The sequence below is a fragment of the Panthera uncia genome, chromosome B4, assembly GCF_023721935.1.
Source record: "Panthera uncia isolate 11264 chromosome B4, Puncia_PCG_1.0, whole genome shotgun sequence".
Lineage (NCBI taxonomy): Eukaryota > Metazoa > Chordata > Mammalia > Carnivora > Felidae > Panthera > Panthera uncia.
In genome coordinates, this window is record NC_064809.1 from 104,807,093 (window position 1) to 104,828,768 (window position 21,676).

Sequence of the window (21,676 nt, forward strand, 5' to 3'; positions counted from 1 at the left end):
GTAATCCAGTCCCTAACATTCCCTCCTGCTCTGTAGATTATCAAATATGTTTAACTTGAAGTGTCTGAGTTTATCACTATCCAGCATCCACCTTGCTTTCCGTAGATGTACCTGTCATCCAGCTATATTATGCCAATAGAAGGCAAGGAGGGTTGGCACTGATCTGGTTTTTAAGCCAATGCAACAAACCATTGCTATTCCCATAGGAAGGGGACCTTGGTATCTCCATTCACAAAGCTCTGATCCCTCAGACCTTATTTTTTCTTCTGACTCTTAGCTCTCATTTCTTCCCTGGGGCTCTGATTCTTGACTTTTAGGCCACATCTTTAATCTTCAGCCCTGCATTCATTGGTTGGATATTATAACTTATTCTGTATCTCTAATTTGACTATAATTTACATGTGGCATGGGCTTGGGAAATGTATTTGTAATGTAACAGAATAGAAGTATGTAATGCCTTGGCCATTTCCAAATAAAGAAGCCTAATGTGTCTTGGCATCTCAAGACTAGTATTACACATAGGAAAAATAGGAAAATTTAATATATGGTTTGATTTTTAGGGATTCTGAAAAGCCTCAAGCTTGCAAAGGATAATCTTCAGCCTTTGATGAATGCCTAAATATAATGATCATTTCATATGGGCCAGCAACTGTGCTGAATATTGTATCTCATTATCTTCTTTAATTTTCAAAATAGCTATCTGTGGTAGACACTATTATCAATCCCACTTTACAGATAAGGAAACTGAGGTGTAGATTGGCTTGGTAAGTTGTCCAGAGTTACATCATAGTAAGCGGTAGAGCTTGTAATAAGAAAAAGAAAAATCCGACTCCAGAACCATAGTGTTATTGTATATGTGTGTAGTTTGCATATAGCCTCTTGTAAACTTGGAATTCATTTCTTTAATGAAATGTTGTCCAACTTAAAAACAAAACAAAACAAAAAAAGTGAAGCTGCTTTAGTTGAATAAAAGAGGGGAGGTAGAGTTGAGTAGAAGCCCTATCCATTGCCTCCCTAGGCACTAGGGGCTCTACGGATTAAAGGTGGAACTGATTTGGGGCACCTGGGTGGCTCAGTTGATTAAGTGTCCAACTTCGGCTCAGGTCATGATCTTGCAATTTGTGGGTTCCAGCCCTGTGTCGGGCTCTGTGCCGACAGTTCAGAGCCTGGAACCTGCTTCAGACTCTGTGCCTCCCTCTCTCTCTACCCCTCCCCCACTCGCGTTCTGTCTCTCTCTCAAAGATAAATAAAATGTTAAAAAAATAAAATAAAAATAAAGGTGGAACTGATTTAAGACTGTACTTGCTAGCAAACAGTAGGTGCCTATCAGAGTAGAGCTAAAATCTAAAATTTTTCTAGTTATTTATTCCCTGACTGATGGATAAGAGTTAAGGAAAAGAGGAGAGGAAAGAGCAGAGAACACTACCCTGGAAGTGGGCAAAGTAGGAGGAAAAAGCTGAGGGAAATTTGGTTAGCTTTGAGTTTAGGACTACCCAGCTAAACTATACAGATTGTCCCCTACCCAACGATGGTTTGACTTACGAGGGTTCAACTTTATGATGGTGCAAAACCATATGTATTCAGTAGAAACCATACTTCTCCTTTTGAGTTTTTTCCAAGCTGGCAATATGTAGTATGATACTCTCTCTTGAGATGCTGGGCAGTGGCCATGTGCCACAGCTCCCCATCAGCCATGTGATCACGAGGGTAAACTAATCGACACATGACCACTCTGTGCCCCTACAACCATGCTCTTTTTCCCGTTCAGTACAGTATTCAATAAACCACATGAGATATTCCACAGTTTATTATAAAATGGATTTTGTTAGGTGATTTTGCCCAACTGTAGGCTAATGGAAGTGTTCTGAACAGCTTAAGATGGGCTAGGCTGAGTTATGATGTTCAGTAGGTTAGATGTATTGGATGTATTTTCGACATATTTTCAACTTACAATGGGTTTATCAGGATGTAACCTCTTCAAAAGTCAGTGAATATCTGTAAATACCCATTTGAAGTGGTGTTCATAAAGACTAGGGATGCGATAGGTAAGTTCTCTATACTTAGTTGCCCAGGTCTCGATATTAGAGGTCTTACCTGGAATGTTTACACTTCACTGTTTCAAAAGTTTGGACGGTAATTTTCAGTAGCTGAGTCTCTAGCCTTTCAAATCCCTATTACCTAAAACATATTGTGCTTCTTAAAATGTGAGTAACTTGTGGGAGCTACTTTTCCAGAATTTCCATAGGTTATGCTAAGCAATGACCCTGATCTCAATTAGTTCCTATGTGCTTTTTAAGATGCGGCTGCTGTTAGGGCTACATTCCTAGTATTCCCTTTGTGTGAAACCAGCTGGACAAATCTGAAACCTGGACAGCAGAAGCCTCTGAGTTAGCCCTGAGAGTTAATCAATAAAAGCAGACAAAGCTGCCATGCCTGGCTGATCAGTGAAAGGTATCACGGCATGGGAAAGGAAAGCCAAGTCCCACAGTCTGTTCATCCATCTAGTGCGCACCAGGAAGCTCTTCAGCCGGAAATATCTCCCTATTTTCTCTGAACGGACCAGAGGCAATGTCTTTCTTTAATGATATCACATCGGCAATCCTTTTTTTTTTTCCCCCTATTAAAAGACAAAGACTCATTCACAGATAAATTGCTTTCCCCTCTGATGACTGGAACAATGATGTAAAGACAGAGATTCAGAATTCATTTCAGACTATTGTCAAATAATAATCAGCATTATTTTTATTCGGAAATGGGACTGTTTAATGCCAAAAAAATTTTCTCCCTATTATAAGAACTTCCTTTATGCCCTTGACATTACCTGAAATTATTTGATTATAGTAAAGAAATACTTGTGTCTTAATCATAAACAGCTATTAAATTCCAATGAGACAAGCTACTTATGAAATTCTGGGTACTTTTTCATTTAATCATCGCAAAATCAAGACAAATTCTCTGGACTAGTGCTTGTCAACACTGTATGCATTATGAAGTTTACTTTTGTAATAAGAATACCAAAAAAAAAAAAAAAAATGATGCTTCTATCTGTCACTCCTATTCTAGAGGTATTTTGCTTACTCTGCCTAAAATAGAGAACCAGTTTTAAAAGCCTTATTTGAAAAACTCTGAAATGCAAAAGCTTAAAACTTTGAAAAATTCAAGTTTAGGAGACGGACCTAAAATAAAAAGAAGGTAAAAATGTGTGTGCTGTTTTGCTATTGTAATTCATCTGTAAAATTCAAGAGGAAGGCAGCTTAATCTATTGTTTGGGTTGGGATTTGTTTGAATATAAATATTTTATGAAGAGGTGGGAAAAAACTAAAAGTGAAAGAGTTTTGGATGAGAAAATGCTCTCTATTTTTAATGGATATGAGTCATAACTACAAGTTAAAAAGTGAAAATAAAATAGATAAGAAATTCCATATCATGATAAAGGGTGCATTATATCAATAATTAGATTTATTCTATTGAATCTAAGTCTCAGAATGAGTTTATCAGTGACCTCACTTGGACAAGGAAATGGAGAGAAGACATACTTATTTAGAACGGCTGGTTGGATAGTTGTTTGGTTGTCTACACTGATACTGCGTTACTTCATACGGTAACCCAGAAGAAAAGGATTGAGATGATTAAATCTCATATGATTGTTTATAAAAGGCGGAATTGAATGATTCTACCCAACATTGTATTTAAAAAGTACATAATGAAGAAACTTTTATTTGATTAGCTAAGCAGAGAGATTGGGCCATCCGGTTCCCTCTTGCTCGGAGGGGGTATCTTCCTGGTTTAATTCTGCCAGATATTGACTTAACTGACCCTGAATATTCTCGCATTGATCCTTTTAATAATTATTCAAATTACAGCAAAGCTTTAAAATGAAGGGGGAGGGGAAACATAATCTTGATAAGAGAGATACTACGCTAGGGAAAATGAATATAAGCCAGGCACCTGCATCTATGAATTCTGTTGACCTGGTCAACAATGTGGGTGAGTGCCAGTGATGAGCAGATCAAATGAATGCCACCTTGCTACCATGCTTGAAAATTTTAAGCTTTACTCAATCTTTTCAGATTGGTCCTGCTTTTTTGCTTTTTATAAGCATTCCTTTAAATAACAGTAAAATTGGGGCGCCTATGTGGCTCGGTCGGTAAAGCACCTGACTTGGGCTCAGGTCATGATATCTTGGTTTGGTTCATGAGTTTGAGTCCCACTTTGGGCTCTGCACTGACAGCACACAGATACTGCTTCAGACCTCTGTCTCCCTCTCTCTCTGCCTGTCCCCTACTTGCTCTCTCACTCTCTCTCAAAATAATAAACATTAAAAAAAAGAAAGAACAGTAAAATGATGTTTTTGCCACACTTTTAATGGATTTTTCTTAAGAAAATTGTATTTTCAGAAACATTAGTGCCACTCTTCTCTAAAAACCTTTATCTTCCTTACTATGCAACTGAATATAGCCTGAAAAGGCAAATAGGGGGAAAGAAAAGCAGCAGGGATACCACCATTAATTCATCTATGAGGCATGGTTCTTTATACGTACATGGTACCTCACGTGGCACTGCCTGGGTACCACAGGGCATGTTTTTGCCCAGTCATATAAATCAGGTGTTTTGATTGTGTTATTTATTATTGGTGGTTGCGGTGGTGGTGTGTGTGTGTGTGTATTCTTTTTAAACGTTTATTTATTTTTGAGACAGAGAGAGGCAGAGCATGAACAGGGGAGGGGCAGAGAGAGAGGGAGACACAGAATCCGAAACAGGCTCCAGGCTCTGAGCTGTCAGCACAGAGCCCGACGTGGGGCTCAAACTCATGGACCGTGAGATCATGACCTGAGCCGAAGTCGGACGCTTAACCGACCAAGCCACCCAGGCGCCCCTGTGTGTGTGTATTCTAGTGGGAGTGCTAGGAGTGACTGGTGTGTTAAAGCAATAGCAGAGCCCAAAGGGCACTGAATTTAGGACAAGATAATGTCCCAGGCTTTTTTCTCTTTTAAAGAAAACCTCCACATGATAGACATCCTTTAGGCAATGTTTCAGATGGGGACATATGTCCAGTAACTAGACACAATGAGCCAATTTGGGAGTCAGTCATTTGAGGCAAAACAACATATGAAACCTTTTACTTCAGTGGTAATTATAAAGGTAAAGTATGCTATACTCAGTAATGACTAGCTTATGGAAAGTTTTATCTTTAATATTTCCAATAGTTTTCTAGAGTTTTACATTTTTTTTCTTTTTATCAAAACTTTATGGCCCCCAAAATTTATAAGTAAAATTTAGGGGAAAAATCCATATAATTGATATAATCAGTATTGATTTTATTCATATTCAATCGACATAGATATGGATCATTTCTGGGGAGTGTTCAGGCAACAGTGACTGGAATAAACTCAAAAGGAGAAAGATATTTTACTTTTCAAATTATTTTTCAAATTATGAATTCCAACTTCTATCCACCTAAATTATTTTTCTCCCCAGTTATCACAGCTATAGCATCTTCATTTTTATTCTGTTTGAGTGAAGACAATTAGAATTCACATTTACTTGTCCTTCTTCTCATTTTCTTCATATCCACGGTTCCTAACCAAGAATGCACACTGGAATAAGTTTAAAAACAAAAACCAAAAAAACAGTCATTGTCCTGCATCCAATCCCGAAAGAATTCACATTCAATAGGTTGGAAATAGTGTCTTCAGTAACTGTAAGGCATAATTACAGTTAAGAAGCACTACATCTTACTCTTAAACTTTCTGGGATCACTTGCCCATTTGAAGATTCTATAATGTATCTTCCTCCTTTAAAAAATGCACATAGACATAACCACATGGAAATGCAAATATACTTTCAGAAAATTACATCCCAAGACTTTGTCGCATCAAACTATTAGACTCCCTCCTTATGATTCCAACACCTAACAGTGAGTACATCTTCTCCCCTTCTTTTTGTCCCACATTGAACGTTCTATTAGCCTTACTGTTCCACTCCCCAGCCTCCTTTCCATTTAAAAATAGACAACCTTGACTATGTTACATCTGAGCACAATTCAGGCCAGAGCTTACAGACATAGTGAAAATAATACGAAAACAAGTAAACCTCAAATTTTAGGGCACAGAGAAGGATAACTCATACACACTACTGCTTATTGATTAAATACTGTGCTGTCCGGGAAAGCGTGGGAAAGGGGTCTCCCAGACAAACAGGAGAAAATAGGATCAAGATAAACAGTTCACGCTGATTACAGTAGTGCCTTGGCTTAGTACTAAGAACAAATTAGATGCTTGAAGAGATGCTCAAGAAAAAGTGGGCAAATGAGTAAATGAACGAACAGCTGAAGAACTGACGGAATAAAAGCAGCAGAAATGAGAGAAGACCTTGCTCTCTTCACTGTCTAGTTGCCTCATTTGCTAAGTGGGGGCATTAGAAACAGTTCAGATTCTCTTCTGTTCTACAGGATTCCTGCATTCTTCACATTACTGGGTGAATAGAAGAGAGGAGATCTATTCGCCAGTGGAAGGCAGGAATCCAAACTGTAGATAAATGGCTTATGGCAAGAGGGTGAGGAGCAAAGGGGGATGGTGCTATTTGACAATCTATAGTCACGACAAAGTAAAGGCCAGCAGGTAAAATAAGTATTTGGTACAAATTCTTTAATATTGGGGAAGCTTATAAAAACTATTGCTTCAACATAAAAATAAACAAAATTTATTACTTCAGCTTCTGAAATAATCAGGCAGATCTATGTGCTTTCACATGAAACACTGTCCAGAGTAAATTATTCACTGAAATAAGATCCAGAAAACAGAACACAGAATGCTGTTATTTACCTCTACATAGAGCATCTCCAAAAGGACACATAAGAAACTGGTAATGGTGGTGCCTTGAACAATGGAATCGGGTGACTAGGAGAACTGTTGGAAGGGAAATTTACACTGAACTGGTATCAATTTTGAGGTCTTTATAATGTGCATACATTGCCTATCTATAAAATATTCCTAAGTTTTAAAGTGATACAAAATATAATATTTACGAAAATGTAAAAACAAAACCAAAGTTTTGGTCACCGGCGGAATTATATTTTAAATGCTACGACGTGGTGTGATAACATAGTCTATAGCAGACCAAAAATATTTGGCCATAAATAATAGATATGGTAATGTGCCCTACCTCTCCTATTTTGCTGTTGTATTCATTGTTATTTTATAAATGCACTAATCTAGTGGTAGGACAGCTATAAATAAAAGCCTTTTAGTGAGATGGTACTCAGGGGAGCTCTGCTTCATCGAAATTCATATATGCAACAGTTTCATTAAAAAAAAGTCACAATTAGGGGCGCCTGGGTGGCTCAGTCTGTTGAGTGTCTGACTTCGGATCAGGTCACGATCTCGCGGTCCGTGAGTTCGAGCCCCGCGTCGGGCTCTGTGCTGACGGCTCAGAGCCTGGAGCCTGTTTCAGATTCTGTGTCTCCCTCTCTCTGCCCCTTCCCCACTCATGCTCTGTCTCTGTCTGTCTCTCAAAGATGAATAAACGTTAAAAAAATGTTTTTTTAAAGTCACAATTTCTTACATTTCAGAGACAATACTGACCCTGCAAGCGGTCAAGTGTACACATGGTTTCCTAGGAGACTACTTTTTCAAGAATTGTGAGACTGCATCAGAACACCGTTTAACCATAGCATTCTATTTCTCCCTAGTCTCTAAAGTGGTGGTAGCTGTATTAATCAATTTATTAATCCCTCTTGGAATGTGATGATTACTTATTATGAAATGCCTAAATCCTGACTGAAATGCAAGATAATCCAGTATAGGTGATACAAGAAAAATCAATGTGGAAAACAAACATCATTTTTAACTTCATTTATTTGTAGCTTAAAATGTAATGCCATACAATCTTAACAATCACTTAAAAAAGGATTTATATTTGCATAAAACAGAAGCAAAACAGAAAGATATGAAATAAAATGCCATCTTGCTTCAAGTTTTCAAATCAGTACTTAGAGTACTAATATACATATATACATTGCAAGTATATATAAATATACTATGAGTAATCTTGAAACCACAATAAATATCAAGTAGGTTTTTAGGCACACGGCATAGGAAAATGCAGAATCTGCATAATTCTTGAGAGCGCTGAGTGACTCATTCTTAGATCACTTTCACACATATATTTTACACAAAATATACAGCCATCGAGCACATGATCCCCAGTCACCTCTGAATCTAAACTGTCATCCAGCATTAGTGCCTTCTTATTCTTTGATACTATTGCTCTATACAGCTATTACATAAGAAAATATTTGCAGTCTTCTTCAGTTAATTGTCTAAGAAGGTATCAATGCTACCAAAATAAGTACAGCCTATCTACACAATATGTTCATGGAAATGTGCTTAGAGGCACCAACTTACAGAAATGTTTTTGTAATACTGGGATTTACCCTGAAGGCAAACTTATACATTTTAAATTATACCATTTTTGAATTGCCAATACTATTAAACCAGAAATCATTACAAACTGAGGTAACACCTGTTTTTTTTTTTTTTTTGAGATAGAAATGCTTGAAAAAACACCAAAAGTATTTTTAAAAATTCTGACACACATGGACCTCAGTCACTATAAGCTTTATCTGTAACTCTTTCTGCGCAAATGTAAACCAAAGAATCTGAAGGAATGCTCTAGTTGAATTTACATGTACTTAGGATTAAAGATCACAGCCAAGGAACACCTGAGATCACCCTCTGATAAGTGAAGCCCAATGCTTCTCTTAGTAGAGCCCATGTTCATTCATACAAATGAACCAAATAGAACCCGCTGACATTTTCCCCCTGGCTACAAGTCGGATTCTGGCATATCCGGCATATCTGCCATTAAGTATCCTATTCCATATCGTCCATTGGGAGCAGTATCCAGAGTTGGTGATCCACTCTGTTTTCGATAAATATTTTTACCAAAATTTGGAGATGACATCTCGCTGGGTATCTTTCCATGAATGAGGCTTGCATCATCTCCCTCTAAGTTTACAGGCTCTTTCAGGACCCTTCCTCTCTTATAGGTCACAGATGCTAAATTGCCAGAGCTATTGTCTATCAGGTTGCAGCGACGAATGACGAAGACAGCTGGGACAGGGAGTATTGCCAGGACCATCAGCAAGATACAGACAACCATTCCCCAGGTTGGATAGCTCAGAAATTCTTCAGATGCCTGTTAAAGTCAAAAAACCCATTATTGGTTATCTTGCTCTAAAAGTATGTGGAAAAAAAAAACACCTGTATTTATCTTGGGTTTGTAAGCAGAGTCTTCGGATGTGCTTTGACCAACAAAAGTGACATCAATCAACTTTCAAGGCTAGGCATTACAAGCCTTGCAGTTTCTGCCTCTGTTTCTTAGAATGCTGTCCTCAGTCAATAATGCTAGGAAGAAGCCAAGAATGAAAGATTACATGGACAGAGACCAACCCTCCAAGTTTAATCAACTGTATGAGTTAGCTCAGGAAAAACCTAAAGAAGAATTGCCCGGCTCAACTGCAGAACCCTGAGAAATAATAAATCAGCATTGCTGTTGGTCATTAAGTTTGGGGATAGTTACATGTTACATGTGCCACCTGTCTTTCTAAAAACTGAAAATCTAAATTTTGTGGGTTTTTTTTTCTTTTTAAAAGTTTATTTATTTATTTTGAGAGAGGGAAAGCACGAGCAGAGGAGGGGCAGAGAGAGAAGGAGAGAGAGAAGCCCAATCAGGCTCCACGCTCACCGTGGAACCCAACACGGGGCTGGATCTCACAACCGTGAGACTATGACATAAGCCGAAATCAAGAGTCAGACACTTAACTGACCAAGCCACCCAGGCACCCCTAAAAATCTATATTTTGGCCCCAAGATTTTTGTAAGAGTTAACAGACTTGTTTATGCCCCAGTCATGAATTTAATTGTTGTTATATAATTACTGACAATAGAAGAGTTAAAGGTCAGAAATATCTCTGAAAAATAAGGATTTTGGTTTTATAACAGCTAATATGTACCTTTATTATTATGTGGCTAATTTGCACCTTGAAAACAGAAATTGAAATAGTCTGCTAATATAAAGCAATTATAACAAAACTTTCCTTCAGTATTTACTTAAATTATGTGTACACGGCCACTGCATATTCTCTTATTATATAGTATCTGGGATATGATTTAATAAATTTATGTAGGAAAAAATATTCCTGGTGGTTTAGGCAATATGTTTTCTAGAGTCAAAGGCCCCATAATTATTGGTTCATCTGTGGTGACATAAATACAGTTACTTTAATGAGGACCAAATCAGTGTTTCTTATGTATTAAAAAAAAACAAAAAACAAACTACAATGTACAGCAAAATCATACATGTTTGGGGTCAAACAAAATATAAATCTCAAGATCCCTGCATAAAAACAACACCATTTATTAAACAGCAAAATATACTGTGAAGAAAGCAAAAGACAAAAACCCCTAAAATAATATTTTATGTATATTTTTCATAGCTTCCTTATTTTGTATTTTACCTTATCTTCAATCCATGCATTATAGCCAGGAGGACTTAATCCCATATTCACAACACTAGCTATTAGCAGTGATAATAGCATTAGAGGAGAAATATATTTCCACATATAGTAGTAATATCTGTTGGGAGCAAAGCCCAGCATATCTTTCAGGTCTTCCATAAACCTAAATAAAAAGAAAGTATTTAATTATGCCTCAGGTAATTATTTCTATGCCTTAAAAATGTGCATTATCAATAGTTTGACAGAGGTTTCATTGATGATACCCTATGACATTTTATACTGAATCAAAAAATCATATTGGAAGATTACTTACAAATTAAGAACATTTATAAAGTAAAATGGAACCAGTTAAGTACTGTGATTTTCATTTAGCAAAAGCCTTCTTAAACCAATTACTGAAAAGTCTCCTACTGGTGACTTTCTACTCTATAAACACAATATTTGCAATACATTAAAAATTCCTAGTCTCTTTTTTTACTTAGCAATAATAAATTAGTATCATTCAATATTCAGTCAGTCTTTATATAATCTAAACTTTCACTTCTTTTCATAGTCTGTTTATTTGAATTGAAAGAAGGTCCACACACTGTGACTGACTGATGTATTTCTCAAGTCCATTTTTCATCTCTAGGTTCCTCCTACTTCTCTTTTTTGTTTCTTCCAATTATTTGTTAAATCAGCTAGGCACTTTATCTCATAGTACTCCTACAGTCTGGATTTTTCTGATCACATCCCCAAGTGTTGCTTCACAACTACACTTGATCCTCCTGTTTCCTGTAAATTAGCACTTAGACCTAGTAATGATCAGGCTTATGTTGTTTTAAGTAAGGTTGTTGTGGTATCACTTACATGAAATAAAGTTCACCCTTTTAGGTAAATGATGTTACCATTGTCAAAGCATATAATCATTACATATTAGTCCATATCCCCTAGTATTTATCTAGAGATATTTACTGCCCACCCACCAGTCCTTGTAGCAATGTTTCTGCAGACTTTTTGATTTTGTAAAGATAGTTCTCTATTAGATTCTTCAAGGAGAGATCATAGTAGCTATATTCCCCAATTTCTTGTTAAGTTCACAACTGTCTGTGGTCACTACACTTGAATGTGAGTTTTGCAGGATTTAAAATCTTTGGCTTATGTTTTCTTTCCTTGAGAACTGTAAATATTTCTTAACTATATAATATTGTTACAAAAAAGTTTGTTGATTTTTCTCTTATACATAATTTTGATTGTTTTGTTTATTTGTTTGTTTTAAATGAGAAAGTGTGAACACAGTCCCCTGCTACTACAAATTATGCAGTTGAGTTTCCCACGTTTGGGGAAATCACAGCGGTCAGTGCATCCAGAGTGTGCTAAGCCTCTCCCTGGGAAAACAACCTTCATGATCATGGTATCTCCCCAGCCAGGTTAAGTATGATCGTTTTGTTTCTTTATTGTTTTTGCCTGGATAGCCCTTTTTTTTCCCTTCTTTCTATCTTTGTGGGGTTTTTTTGTTTTTTCTTTTGTCTTGAAGTAATAGCCTAGACTACGTCCTAGTGTTGGCTATTATGGGCATTTTTCCAAGTATATCATGTGCCTTTTCAACATTCAAGTTGTCACTTATTTCAGGCAAGTTTCTTGAATTACAGAGTTTGATAAGTTTCAGCCACTGCATTTAGAGGACTTCATTGTACACATGTTGAGTCATCTTTGTATAACTCCTGTCTCTATTCCTTCCCTTTGCTCCTTTGTTATTTCTTGTTGCTTAAAAAAATAAACATTTACTCCTTTCTGGCTTCTAATTCTTGTGGAACTAGTCACTGTGCTTATTGTTCTTGTGTTCATTTTAATTTGATCATCACTTTGGAAGTGTTTTTTTATTGTTATTATTCGCAATTATTTCCTGAGTTCTAGCACCTTGTTTTCAAATCTCCCTTTTCTCTAATTGTCATATTCTTTATTTTTAAAATATTTTGTAGCTTCTATCACTTAAAACAATTTATTTCAACTCATTTTGAAATATGGTTAGTTTTCCATCTATTTTGCTTGTGTATTTTTGTTGTCTGCAGGGATTTATTCTCCTCCTTACCTCTTTAAAAAAAAAAAAAATTTTTTTTCCTAACATTTTACACCACAATCAAGTGAAGTGAATTTTCCTGCGTTTTCATACACTAAGATACACACTAAAAGATGGCAGAGCATTTTTTTTTTCGGCATTTAAAAAAAACAGAATTTCTATCGTGAAGTTATTGTTAGCCTCATAGGCAATGCGTGCAGAGCACACTGCCTCACATACAGTAGGAATTTCGTAGACACAAGTTTAATAACTACTATTACTAGGAGTATCACTTCTCCTTCTGTTGTTAACCATTATTATTTAGGGACACTACTAAAATGAGATATTTTGTACTATGCCTATTGTAAATGACATACTGTGTAAATGGAAATCTACATTATGATCTTAATTGATCCACAGATCAGTGCAATAATAATATCAAATGCCAACACAATGCAAGTTAGGAGTTGAGGGTAGCTTGGTAGAGATACCTAGTTTTAAAATTAAGGTCTAAATTAAAGTCCTGGCTCTATAACCAACATACTGTGTTCTCCTGTATAAATAAGGCCAATTTTCCATTTGTAATATGGATATTAGTTACTACAGGGTATTTTTATGAGGATTCAGATTTTAATGCATGTTAGACAGCTATTACTACTATCGCTATATAGTACATGACTACTAAAAGTCCCTCCCCATGCTTGCCTGGAGCTTTTGACAATAAAAAAAATATTTTCCAACCTTTGTCACAAAACTCCTTCAATACTGATAATATTCTCAACGTTGTTTGAGAGGACTCTGGTCTTCATGCAACACACTCATTCTTACTTTACATATACTTCCAATAACCTAATGATCTTAGTGCCTTAGTCCATATATGTTAACTAGAGGCAACAACTTTAAAAAATACTGTACAAAGCCTCTAGTAACCCTTTTCTTCTGCAATTACTCTAATGCCTCATTTCATGCCAAGTATATATACTTTTGGCATTAAGCAGGTATATAATTTAGAGGTAATTAGGAAGTAATTAGGAAGATAGGATTTAAAGTTAAGCAGAAATAGCTATGAATCCCAGATGTGCTTCTGTCCAGGTGTGTGATGAGTTAGTCACTTGGCGTCTCATAAACCTGAGAAATGTGAAATGTGGACAACAATAATAACTTCAAACAACTTAAACTTGTTGGTTCTTGGACCATAGCCATTACTCATTAATCTTGGAAGTTACTATTTGATAACTAGAATTAAATCAAAGCTACGGAATCCTAGATTATATTACTATCTACACAATTCTATCTAATCACCTAATAGGGGAATATACTGTATTCAAGGGATTGAATGAAAAAAGAGCCTGCAAAAGATCTGATGTTGTTGCAAAGAATTTTCCCCTCTAATCATTCCCCTCCTCTTCTAAATGAAATAGGTATTGATGATTGGTCTTTCCAAAATAGAGATGAAAAATGAATGCACAGATACTTACTTATCTATGCCATAAACAAAGGATACAGCAATATTCTCCAAAATGACTACAATTAGCAGAGGCAGTGTAGCAGAATAATCATCAAACATTGTAACGAAGTAATTTCCAGAACGTTGCACAAATATCAGGCCAATACAAAATGCCAGAAGACAACAGATAACTGTACAAAAGAAATAGATGAAAAAAATTAAGCTTTTATTCACAGGCATCTTTTAAATTTAATTATGAATTACCATGTTCAAACAGTTTTGTTTTCACTTTTATAACTTGTCAATCATATAAACAGGCAACACCTTTCTTGATACTATGGAATATAATACATTGGGAGTTAGTTAGCTGGAGCTACGCCCAGATTTAATAGGAATCCATGGTAAGACTCAATTCATTGCCCTGACTCTGCAGAAACTTACTTACAAGCACAAATAAAAAAGACAGAAAAACTGAGAAGATTTTAAAAGCATAAATCTCTGTAATATACTTCTCTTTATTAATAACAAAGTGACCTTTTCAGGGGCTCCTGGGTAGCTCAGTCGGTTAAGCGTCCTGCTTCAGTTCAGGTCATGATCTCAGGGTTCATGAGTTTGAGACCCGTGTCAGGCTCTGTGCTGACAGCTCAGAGCCTGGAGCCTGCTTCAGATACAGTGTCTCCCTCGCTCTCTGCTCCTCCCCCACTCATGCTCTGTCTCTCTCTGTCTCTCAAAAATAAATGTTAAAAAAAATTATATATAAAAAAATAACATAGTGACCTTTTCAGGCAGCAAATGTTCATAGGTCTTTTCTGCTTTTAATAATGTTTTATAGTTTTGGAAGCTCTGTGGAAGTCTTAAATTAATAATGAGACTAATATAGCTCATAACAAGATTGTGATAACATATATATTTTTATATTTGACTGAAATACAGTTATTTTTAAAGCATAACTGAAGAAATCCGATCAGATCTTGCCTGAGCACCAACGCAAATCTCTATCTTGATATTGCATGAATAGATAAGTTGAGAATACAATTATGACAGGGTTGGGCAATCTCATTATCCAAGTAACAGAGAAGAACCTTCGAAAAGGAGTTTCTGGAGTAGTATCTAAGAAAGAGGCAAAAACTTCTGAGCACCTACAGTTAATATAAAAACTTAGAGAGGGGTGCCTGGGTGGCTCAGTCGGTTAAGCATCGGACTCTGGATTTTGGCTCAGGTCATGATCTCACGGTTTGCAAGTTTGAGCCCCGAACTGGACTCCATGCTGGCAGTGTGGAGCCTGCTTGGGATTCTCTCTCCCTTTCTCTGTCTCTCCCCAGTTTGCTCTCTCTCTCTCTCTGTCTTAAGTAAACAATAATAATAAAAAAAAAACTTTATAAAATTTTCTAAAAAAACTTAGATTTCTGGAATCTATATAATATTCCCATATTTTCATTAGACTATTCTCTCACACACTCAGCAAAGGACCTGTCAAAAGTAAAAGATGACTATGTTGTACTTCTCAACCACCTTTTAGCAGAGGTGAGTGCAAATAATTGAGCAGGTAATGGCAGTTTGGGAGGGGAGAAAACAGACATCCTTGGGTTCAATCAGATGAGGGTTCTCTAACAATCCCAGTAAGTATGAATTAAATGAAGTTCATTACCTCTATCTCTTAAGCACTATGCTAGTGGTATGAGTTACACCATATGGAAATGAGTATTATATATAAACATATAATGTAGAGAAGGAAAAGTAACATTTGTTTGGAGTCTGTCACACACTGAAATAGTTAAATGCTTGCCGTACTATTCTGTACTCAAAGTCTCTGGATGACGTAGCAGGGTTTGAACCACAGCCTGTGTCACTTTCACCCTCTCCTACCTACACCACAGTACACGGTAAATATGAAGAAAGCATATTGTAGGTCGTATAGATGGTAAAAGTTTTGCTGGAGATGTGAGAGGAAAATATTATAAATAATTGACTCATCTAAGTCCTACTGGACTGTCAGGGAAGACAAAAACATGCCTGGCAAAGGTGATGGAGGAACATTTCTTCAAGGCGAAATATGACTTTAAGTATAGGTATGATCCCAAAGGACAGGTAATGGAGCAAGAGAGGACATTCGCTTTGCTCTGAGCAAACAGGTCCTCTAGTGGGATCACCAAATACTACCTTGTGTGCTTTCCCTCTACACTGTTGCTTTTCCCTTAATTGTGCAAGCCCTCTTACTACAGAAGGGTTTAGATACAGGGCAAAGATGACGAAAGCAGCAAAACGTTATTTAGCATGAACACCAGGCAGGATATTGATAGCCTTGAATGAAATAGAAACTTCAGAAGTAGAGACTGCCTTTTGGGAGAAGATAAGGAAGTTTCTCATTTACGTTCAGCTGAGTTGAGGGTATTTAGATATAAATATTTCACAAACTGCTGAAGTTGCTTTACATATACATACACAAACTTAGCAGAGTAGTAAGTGATAAAGATACATACTTGAGAGTTATTTACACGTAAGTCATTACTAAATCTTTCAGAGCTAAAAACTGAACTTTGAGGAGCTTGTATACTACTGCCCAGCATTCAATATCATATATGTATTCTTTTCCCAATTTGTGTTTGCATCACTTACCAACACTGCTCCTGCATTCTGGTCTGGCTGGCTTCCTTAACAGTTCTCTTTATCTCTATTTATATATGCTAACCTAAAGCTATTACTAAAGCTATCCTCTGACCCCAGAAGACCTTCCCCCTTTCCAATTTAACTTCCATCACTTTTACTGATAGTTCCATCATATATTTAGATGACCTTTGTTGCTTCCTTACTCTTACAGCATGTTAAATCACTGTTATGCTATCTATCAGTATATTACCTGGTGTAAGTCTTATCTACCCAAACTTGGTTTTAGTTATCGGTACTATTATTTTTGGAGACAAGGCTCTCCTGTATCTCTGTATCTCTTTTCTAATTTCTCTTATATCCTTTACATTCTTCAAATGCAAGGATGATGCAGTACATAACTGGTATTTTAATAACTGCTTGCAGACTGGACTTATGAATAACTATAAATATTGGTAAACTGTTTTATTATCTTTCTTACTTAGAAGTATTAACTACTAGTAGGCCATAAGGGCTATTTTATATGAGAACTGAATTTAGATTTATCAATTTCAACTATGCATTTTTTGGAAAAGGAATATCAGATCTGAACCTTTAAAAATATTTGTCTTGGGAGGTTCCGGAAGATGGCGGCGTAGGAGGACGCGGGGCTCACAACGCGTCCTGCCGATCACTTAGATTCCACCTACACCTGCCTAAAGAACCCAGAAAACCGCCAGAGGATTAGCAGAAGGGAGTCTCAGGAGTCAAGCGCAGACTAGAGGCCCACGGAAGAGGGGCTCCTCCTGGAGTGGATCACCTAAGGAGAAGCGAGCTAAGCCTGCCCCTCCACCCCCCGTGCACCTTGCCTACCCACCCCAGCTAATACGCCAGATCCCCAGCAACACAAGCCTGGCAGTGTGCAAGTAGCCCAGACGGGACATGCCACCCCACAGTGAATCCCGCCCCTAGGAGAGGGGAAGAGAAGGCACACACCAGTCTGACTGTGGCCCCAGCAGTGGGCTGGGGGCAGACATCGGGTCGGACTGCGGCCCCGCCCACTAACTCCAGTTATACACCACAGCACAGGGGAAGTGCACTGCAGGTCCTCACCACGCAAGGGACTCTCCAAAATGACCAAACGGAAGAATTCCCCTCAGAAGAATCTCCAGGAAATAACAACAGCCAATGAACTGATCAAAAAGGATTTAAATAATATAACAGAAAGTGAATTTAGAATAATAGTCATAAAATTAATCGCTGGGCTTGAAAACAGTATACAGGACAGCAGAGAATCTCTTGCCACAAAGATCTAGGGACTAAGGAACAGTCACGAGGAGTTGAAAAACGCTTTAAACGAAATGCAAAACAAAACGGAATCCACGATGGCTCGGCTTGAAGAGGCAGAGGAGAGAATAGGTGAACTAGAAGATAAAGTTATGGAGAAAGAGGAAGCTGAAAGAAAGAGAGATAAAAAAATCCAGGAGTATGAGGGGAAAATTAGAGAACTAAGTGATACACTAAAAAAAAATAATATACACATAATTGGTATCCCAGAGGAGGAAGAGAGAGGGAAAGGTGCTGAAGGGGTACTTGAAGAAATTATAGCTGAGAACTTCCCTGAACTGGGGAAGGAAAAAGGCATTGAAATCCAAGAGGCACAGAGAACTCCCTTCAGACGTAACTTGAATCGATCTTCTGCACGACATATCATAGTGAAACTGGCAAAATACAAGGATAAAGAGAAAATTCTGAAAGCAGCAAGGGATAAACGTGCCCTCACTTATAAAGGGAGACCTATAAGACTCGTGACTGATCTCTCCTTTGAAACTTGGCAGGCCAGAAAGGCTTGGCACGATATCTACAGTGTGCTAAACAGAAAAAATATGCAGCCGAGAATCCTTTATCCAGCAAGTCTGTCATTTAGAATAGAAGGAGAGATAAAGGTCTTCCCAAACAAACAAAAACTGAAGGAATTTGTCACCACGAAACCAGCCCTACAAGAGATCCTAAGGGGGATCCTGTGAGACAAAGTACCAGAGACATCACTACAAGCATAAAACATACAGACATCACAATGACTCTAAACCCATATCTTTCTATAATAACACTGAATGTAAATGGATTAAATGCGCCAACTAAAAGACATAGGGTATCAGAATGGATAAAAAAACAAGACCCATCTATTTGCTGTCTACAAGAGACTCATTTTAGATCTGAGGACACCTTTAGATTGAGAGTGAGGGGATGGAGAACTATTTATCATGCTCCTGGAAGCCAAAAGAAAGCTGGAGTAGCCATACTTATATCAGACAAACTAGACTTTAAATTAAAGGCTGTAACAAGAGATGAAGAAGGGCATTATATAATAATCACAGGGTCTATCCACCAGGAAGAGCTAACTATTATAAATGTCTATGCGCCAAATACCCGAGCCCCCAGATATATAAAACAATTACTCATAAACATAAGCAACCTTATTGATAAGAATGTGGTCATTGCAGGGGACTTTAACACCCCACTTACAGAAATGGATAGATCATCTAGACACACAGTCAATAAAGAAACAAGGGCCCTGAATGATACATTGGATCAGATGGACTTGACAGATATATTTAGAACTCTGCATCCCAAAGCAACAGAATATACTTTCTTCTCGAGTGCACATGGAACATTCTCCAAGATAGATCATATACTGGGTCACAAAACAGCCCTTCATAAGTTTACAAGAATTGAAATTATACCATGCATACTTTCAGACCACAATGCTATGAAGCTTGAAATCAACCACAGGAAAAAGTCTGGAAAACCTCCAAAAGCATGGAGGTTAAAGAACACCCTACTAACGAATGAGTGGGTCAACCAGGCAATTAGAGAAGAAATTAAAATATACATGGAAACAAACGAAAATGAAAATACAACAATCCAAACGCTTTGGGATACAGCGAAGGCAGTCCTGAGAGGAAAATACATTGCAATCCAGGCCTATCTCAAGAAACAAGAAAAATCCCAAATACAAAATCTAACAGCACACCTAAAGGAAATAGAAGCAGAACAGCAAAGGCAGCCTAAACCCAGCAGAAGAAGAGAAATAATAAAGATCAGAGCAGAAATAAACAATATAGAATCTAAAAAAACTGTAGAGCAGATCAACGAAACCAAGAGTTGGTTTTTTGAAAAAATAAACAAAATTGACAAACCTCTAGCCAGGCTTCTCAAAAAGAAAAGGGAGATGACCCAAATAGATAAAATCATGAATGAAAATGGAATCATTACAACCAATCCCTCAGAGATACAAACAATTATCAGGGAATACTATGAAAAATTATATGCCAGCAAATTGGACAACCTGGAAGAAATGGACAAATTTCTAAACACCCACACTCTTCCAAAACTCAATCAGGAGGAAATAGAAAGCTTGAACAGACCCATAACCAGCGAAGAAATTGAATCGGTTATCAAAAATCTCCCAACAAATAAGAGTCCAGGACCAGATGGCTTCCCAGGGGAGTTCTACCAGACATTTAAAGCAGAGATAATACCTATCCTTCTCAAGCTATTCCAAGAAATAGAAAGGGAAGGAAAACTTCCAGACTCATTCTATGAAGCCAGTATTACTTTGATTCCTAAACCAGACAGAGACCCAGTAAAAAAAGAGAACTACAGGCCAATATCCCTGATGAATATGGATGCAAAAATTCTTAATAAGATACTAGCAAATCGAATTCAACAGCATATAAAAAGAATTATTCACCATGATCAAGTGGGATTCATTCCTGGGATGCAGGGCTGGTTCAACATTCGCAAATCGATCAACGTGATACATCACATTAACAAAAAAAAAAGAGAAGAACCATATGATCCTGTCAATCGATGCAGAAAAGGCCTTTGACAAAATCCAGCACCCTTTCTTAATAAAAACCCTTGAGAAAGTCGGGATAGAAGGAACATACTTAAAGATCATAAAGGCCATTTATGAAAAGCCCACAGCTAACATCATCCTCAACGGGGAAAAACTGAGAGCTTTTTCCCTGAGATCAGGAACACGACAGGGATGCCCACTGTCACCGCTGTTGTTTAATATAGTGCTGGAAGTTCTAGCATCAGCAATCAGACAACAAAAGGAAATCAAAGGCATCCAAATTGGCAAAGACGAAGTCAAGCTTTCGCTTTTTGCAGATGACATGATATTATACATGGAAAATCCGATAGACTCCACCAAAAGTCTGCTAGAACTGATACATGAATTCAGCAAAGTTGCAGGATACAAAATCAATGTGCAGAAATCAGTTGCATTCTTATACACTAACAATGAAGCAACAGAAAGACAAATGAAGAAACTGATCCCATTCACAATTGCACCAAGAAGCATAAAATACCTAGGAATAAATCTAACCAAAGATGTAAAAGATCTGTATGCTGAAAACTATAGAAAGCTTATGCAGGTAATTGAAGAAGATATAAAGAAATGGAAAGACATTCCTTGCTCATGGATTGGAAGAATAAATATTGTCAAAATGTCAATACTACCCAAAGCTATCTACACATTCAATGCAATCCCAATCAAAATTGCACCAGCATTCTTCTCGAAACTAGAACAAGCAATCCTAAAATTCATATGGAACCACAAAAGGCCCCGAATAGCCAAAGTAATTTTGAAGAAGAAGACCAAAGCAGGAGGCATCACAATCCCAGACTTTAGCCTCTACTACAAAGCTGTCATCATCAAGTCAGCATGGTATTGGCATAAAAACAGACACATAGACCAATGGAATAGAATAGAAACCCCAGAACTAGACCCACAAACATATGGCCAACTCATCTTTGACAAAGCAGGAAAGAACATCCAATGGAAAAAAGACAGTCTCTTTAACAAATGGTGCTGGGAGAACTGGACAGCAACATGCAGAAGGTTGAAACTAGACCACTTTCTCACACCATTCACAAAAATAAACTCAAAATGGATAAAGGACCTGAATGTGAGACAGGAAACCATCAAAACCTTAGAGGAGAAAGCAGGAAAAGACCTCTCTGACCTCAGCCGTAGCAATCTCTTACTCGGCACATCCCCAAAGGCAAGGGAATTAAA

At 37.3% G+C, this 21,676-nt stretch overlaps 1 protein-coding gene and 1 non-coding gene across 3 annotated transcripts in view; both read right to left on the minus strand.

Moving 5' to 3' along the window:
• Positions 1–7,845: 7,845 nt before the first annotated feature.
• SLC6A15 (solute carrier family 6 member 15) overlaps positions 7,846–21,676 on the minus strand; it is a 44,621-nt gene continuing 30,790 nt past the window's right edge. For both annotated transcript variants that reach the window (XM_049626019.1, XM_049626020.1), the window contains exons 10-12: positions 14,036–14,195; positions 10,520–10,682; positions 7,846–9,198 (exon numbers count right to left, since the gene is read on the minus strand). In XM_049626019.1, coding sequence (XP_049481976.1) covers positions 8,827–9,198; positions 10,520–10,682; positions 14,036–14,195 — 695 coding nt within the window. In that variant the 3' untranslated portion in view covers positions 7,846–8,826. The remainder of the gene's footprint in view (positions 9,199–10,519; positions 10,683–14,035; positions 14,196–21,676) is intronic.
• On the minus strand, positions 11,777–11,937 carry LOC125920570 (U1 spliceosomal RNA). The gene has a single exon (XR_007457146.1). It is a non-coding gene; the product is annotated as a U1 spliceosomal RNA (small nuclear RNA).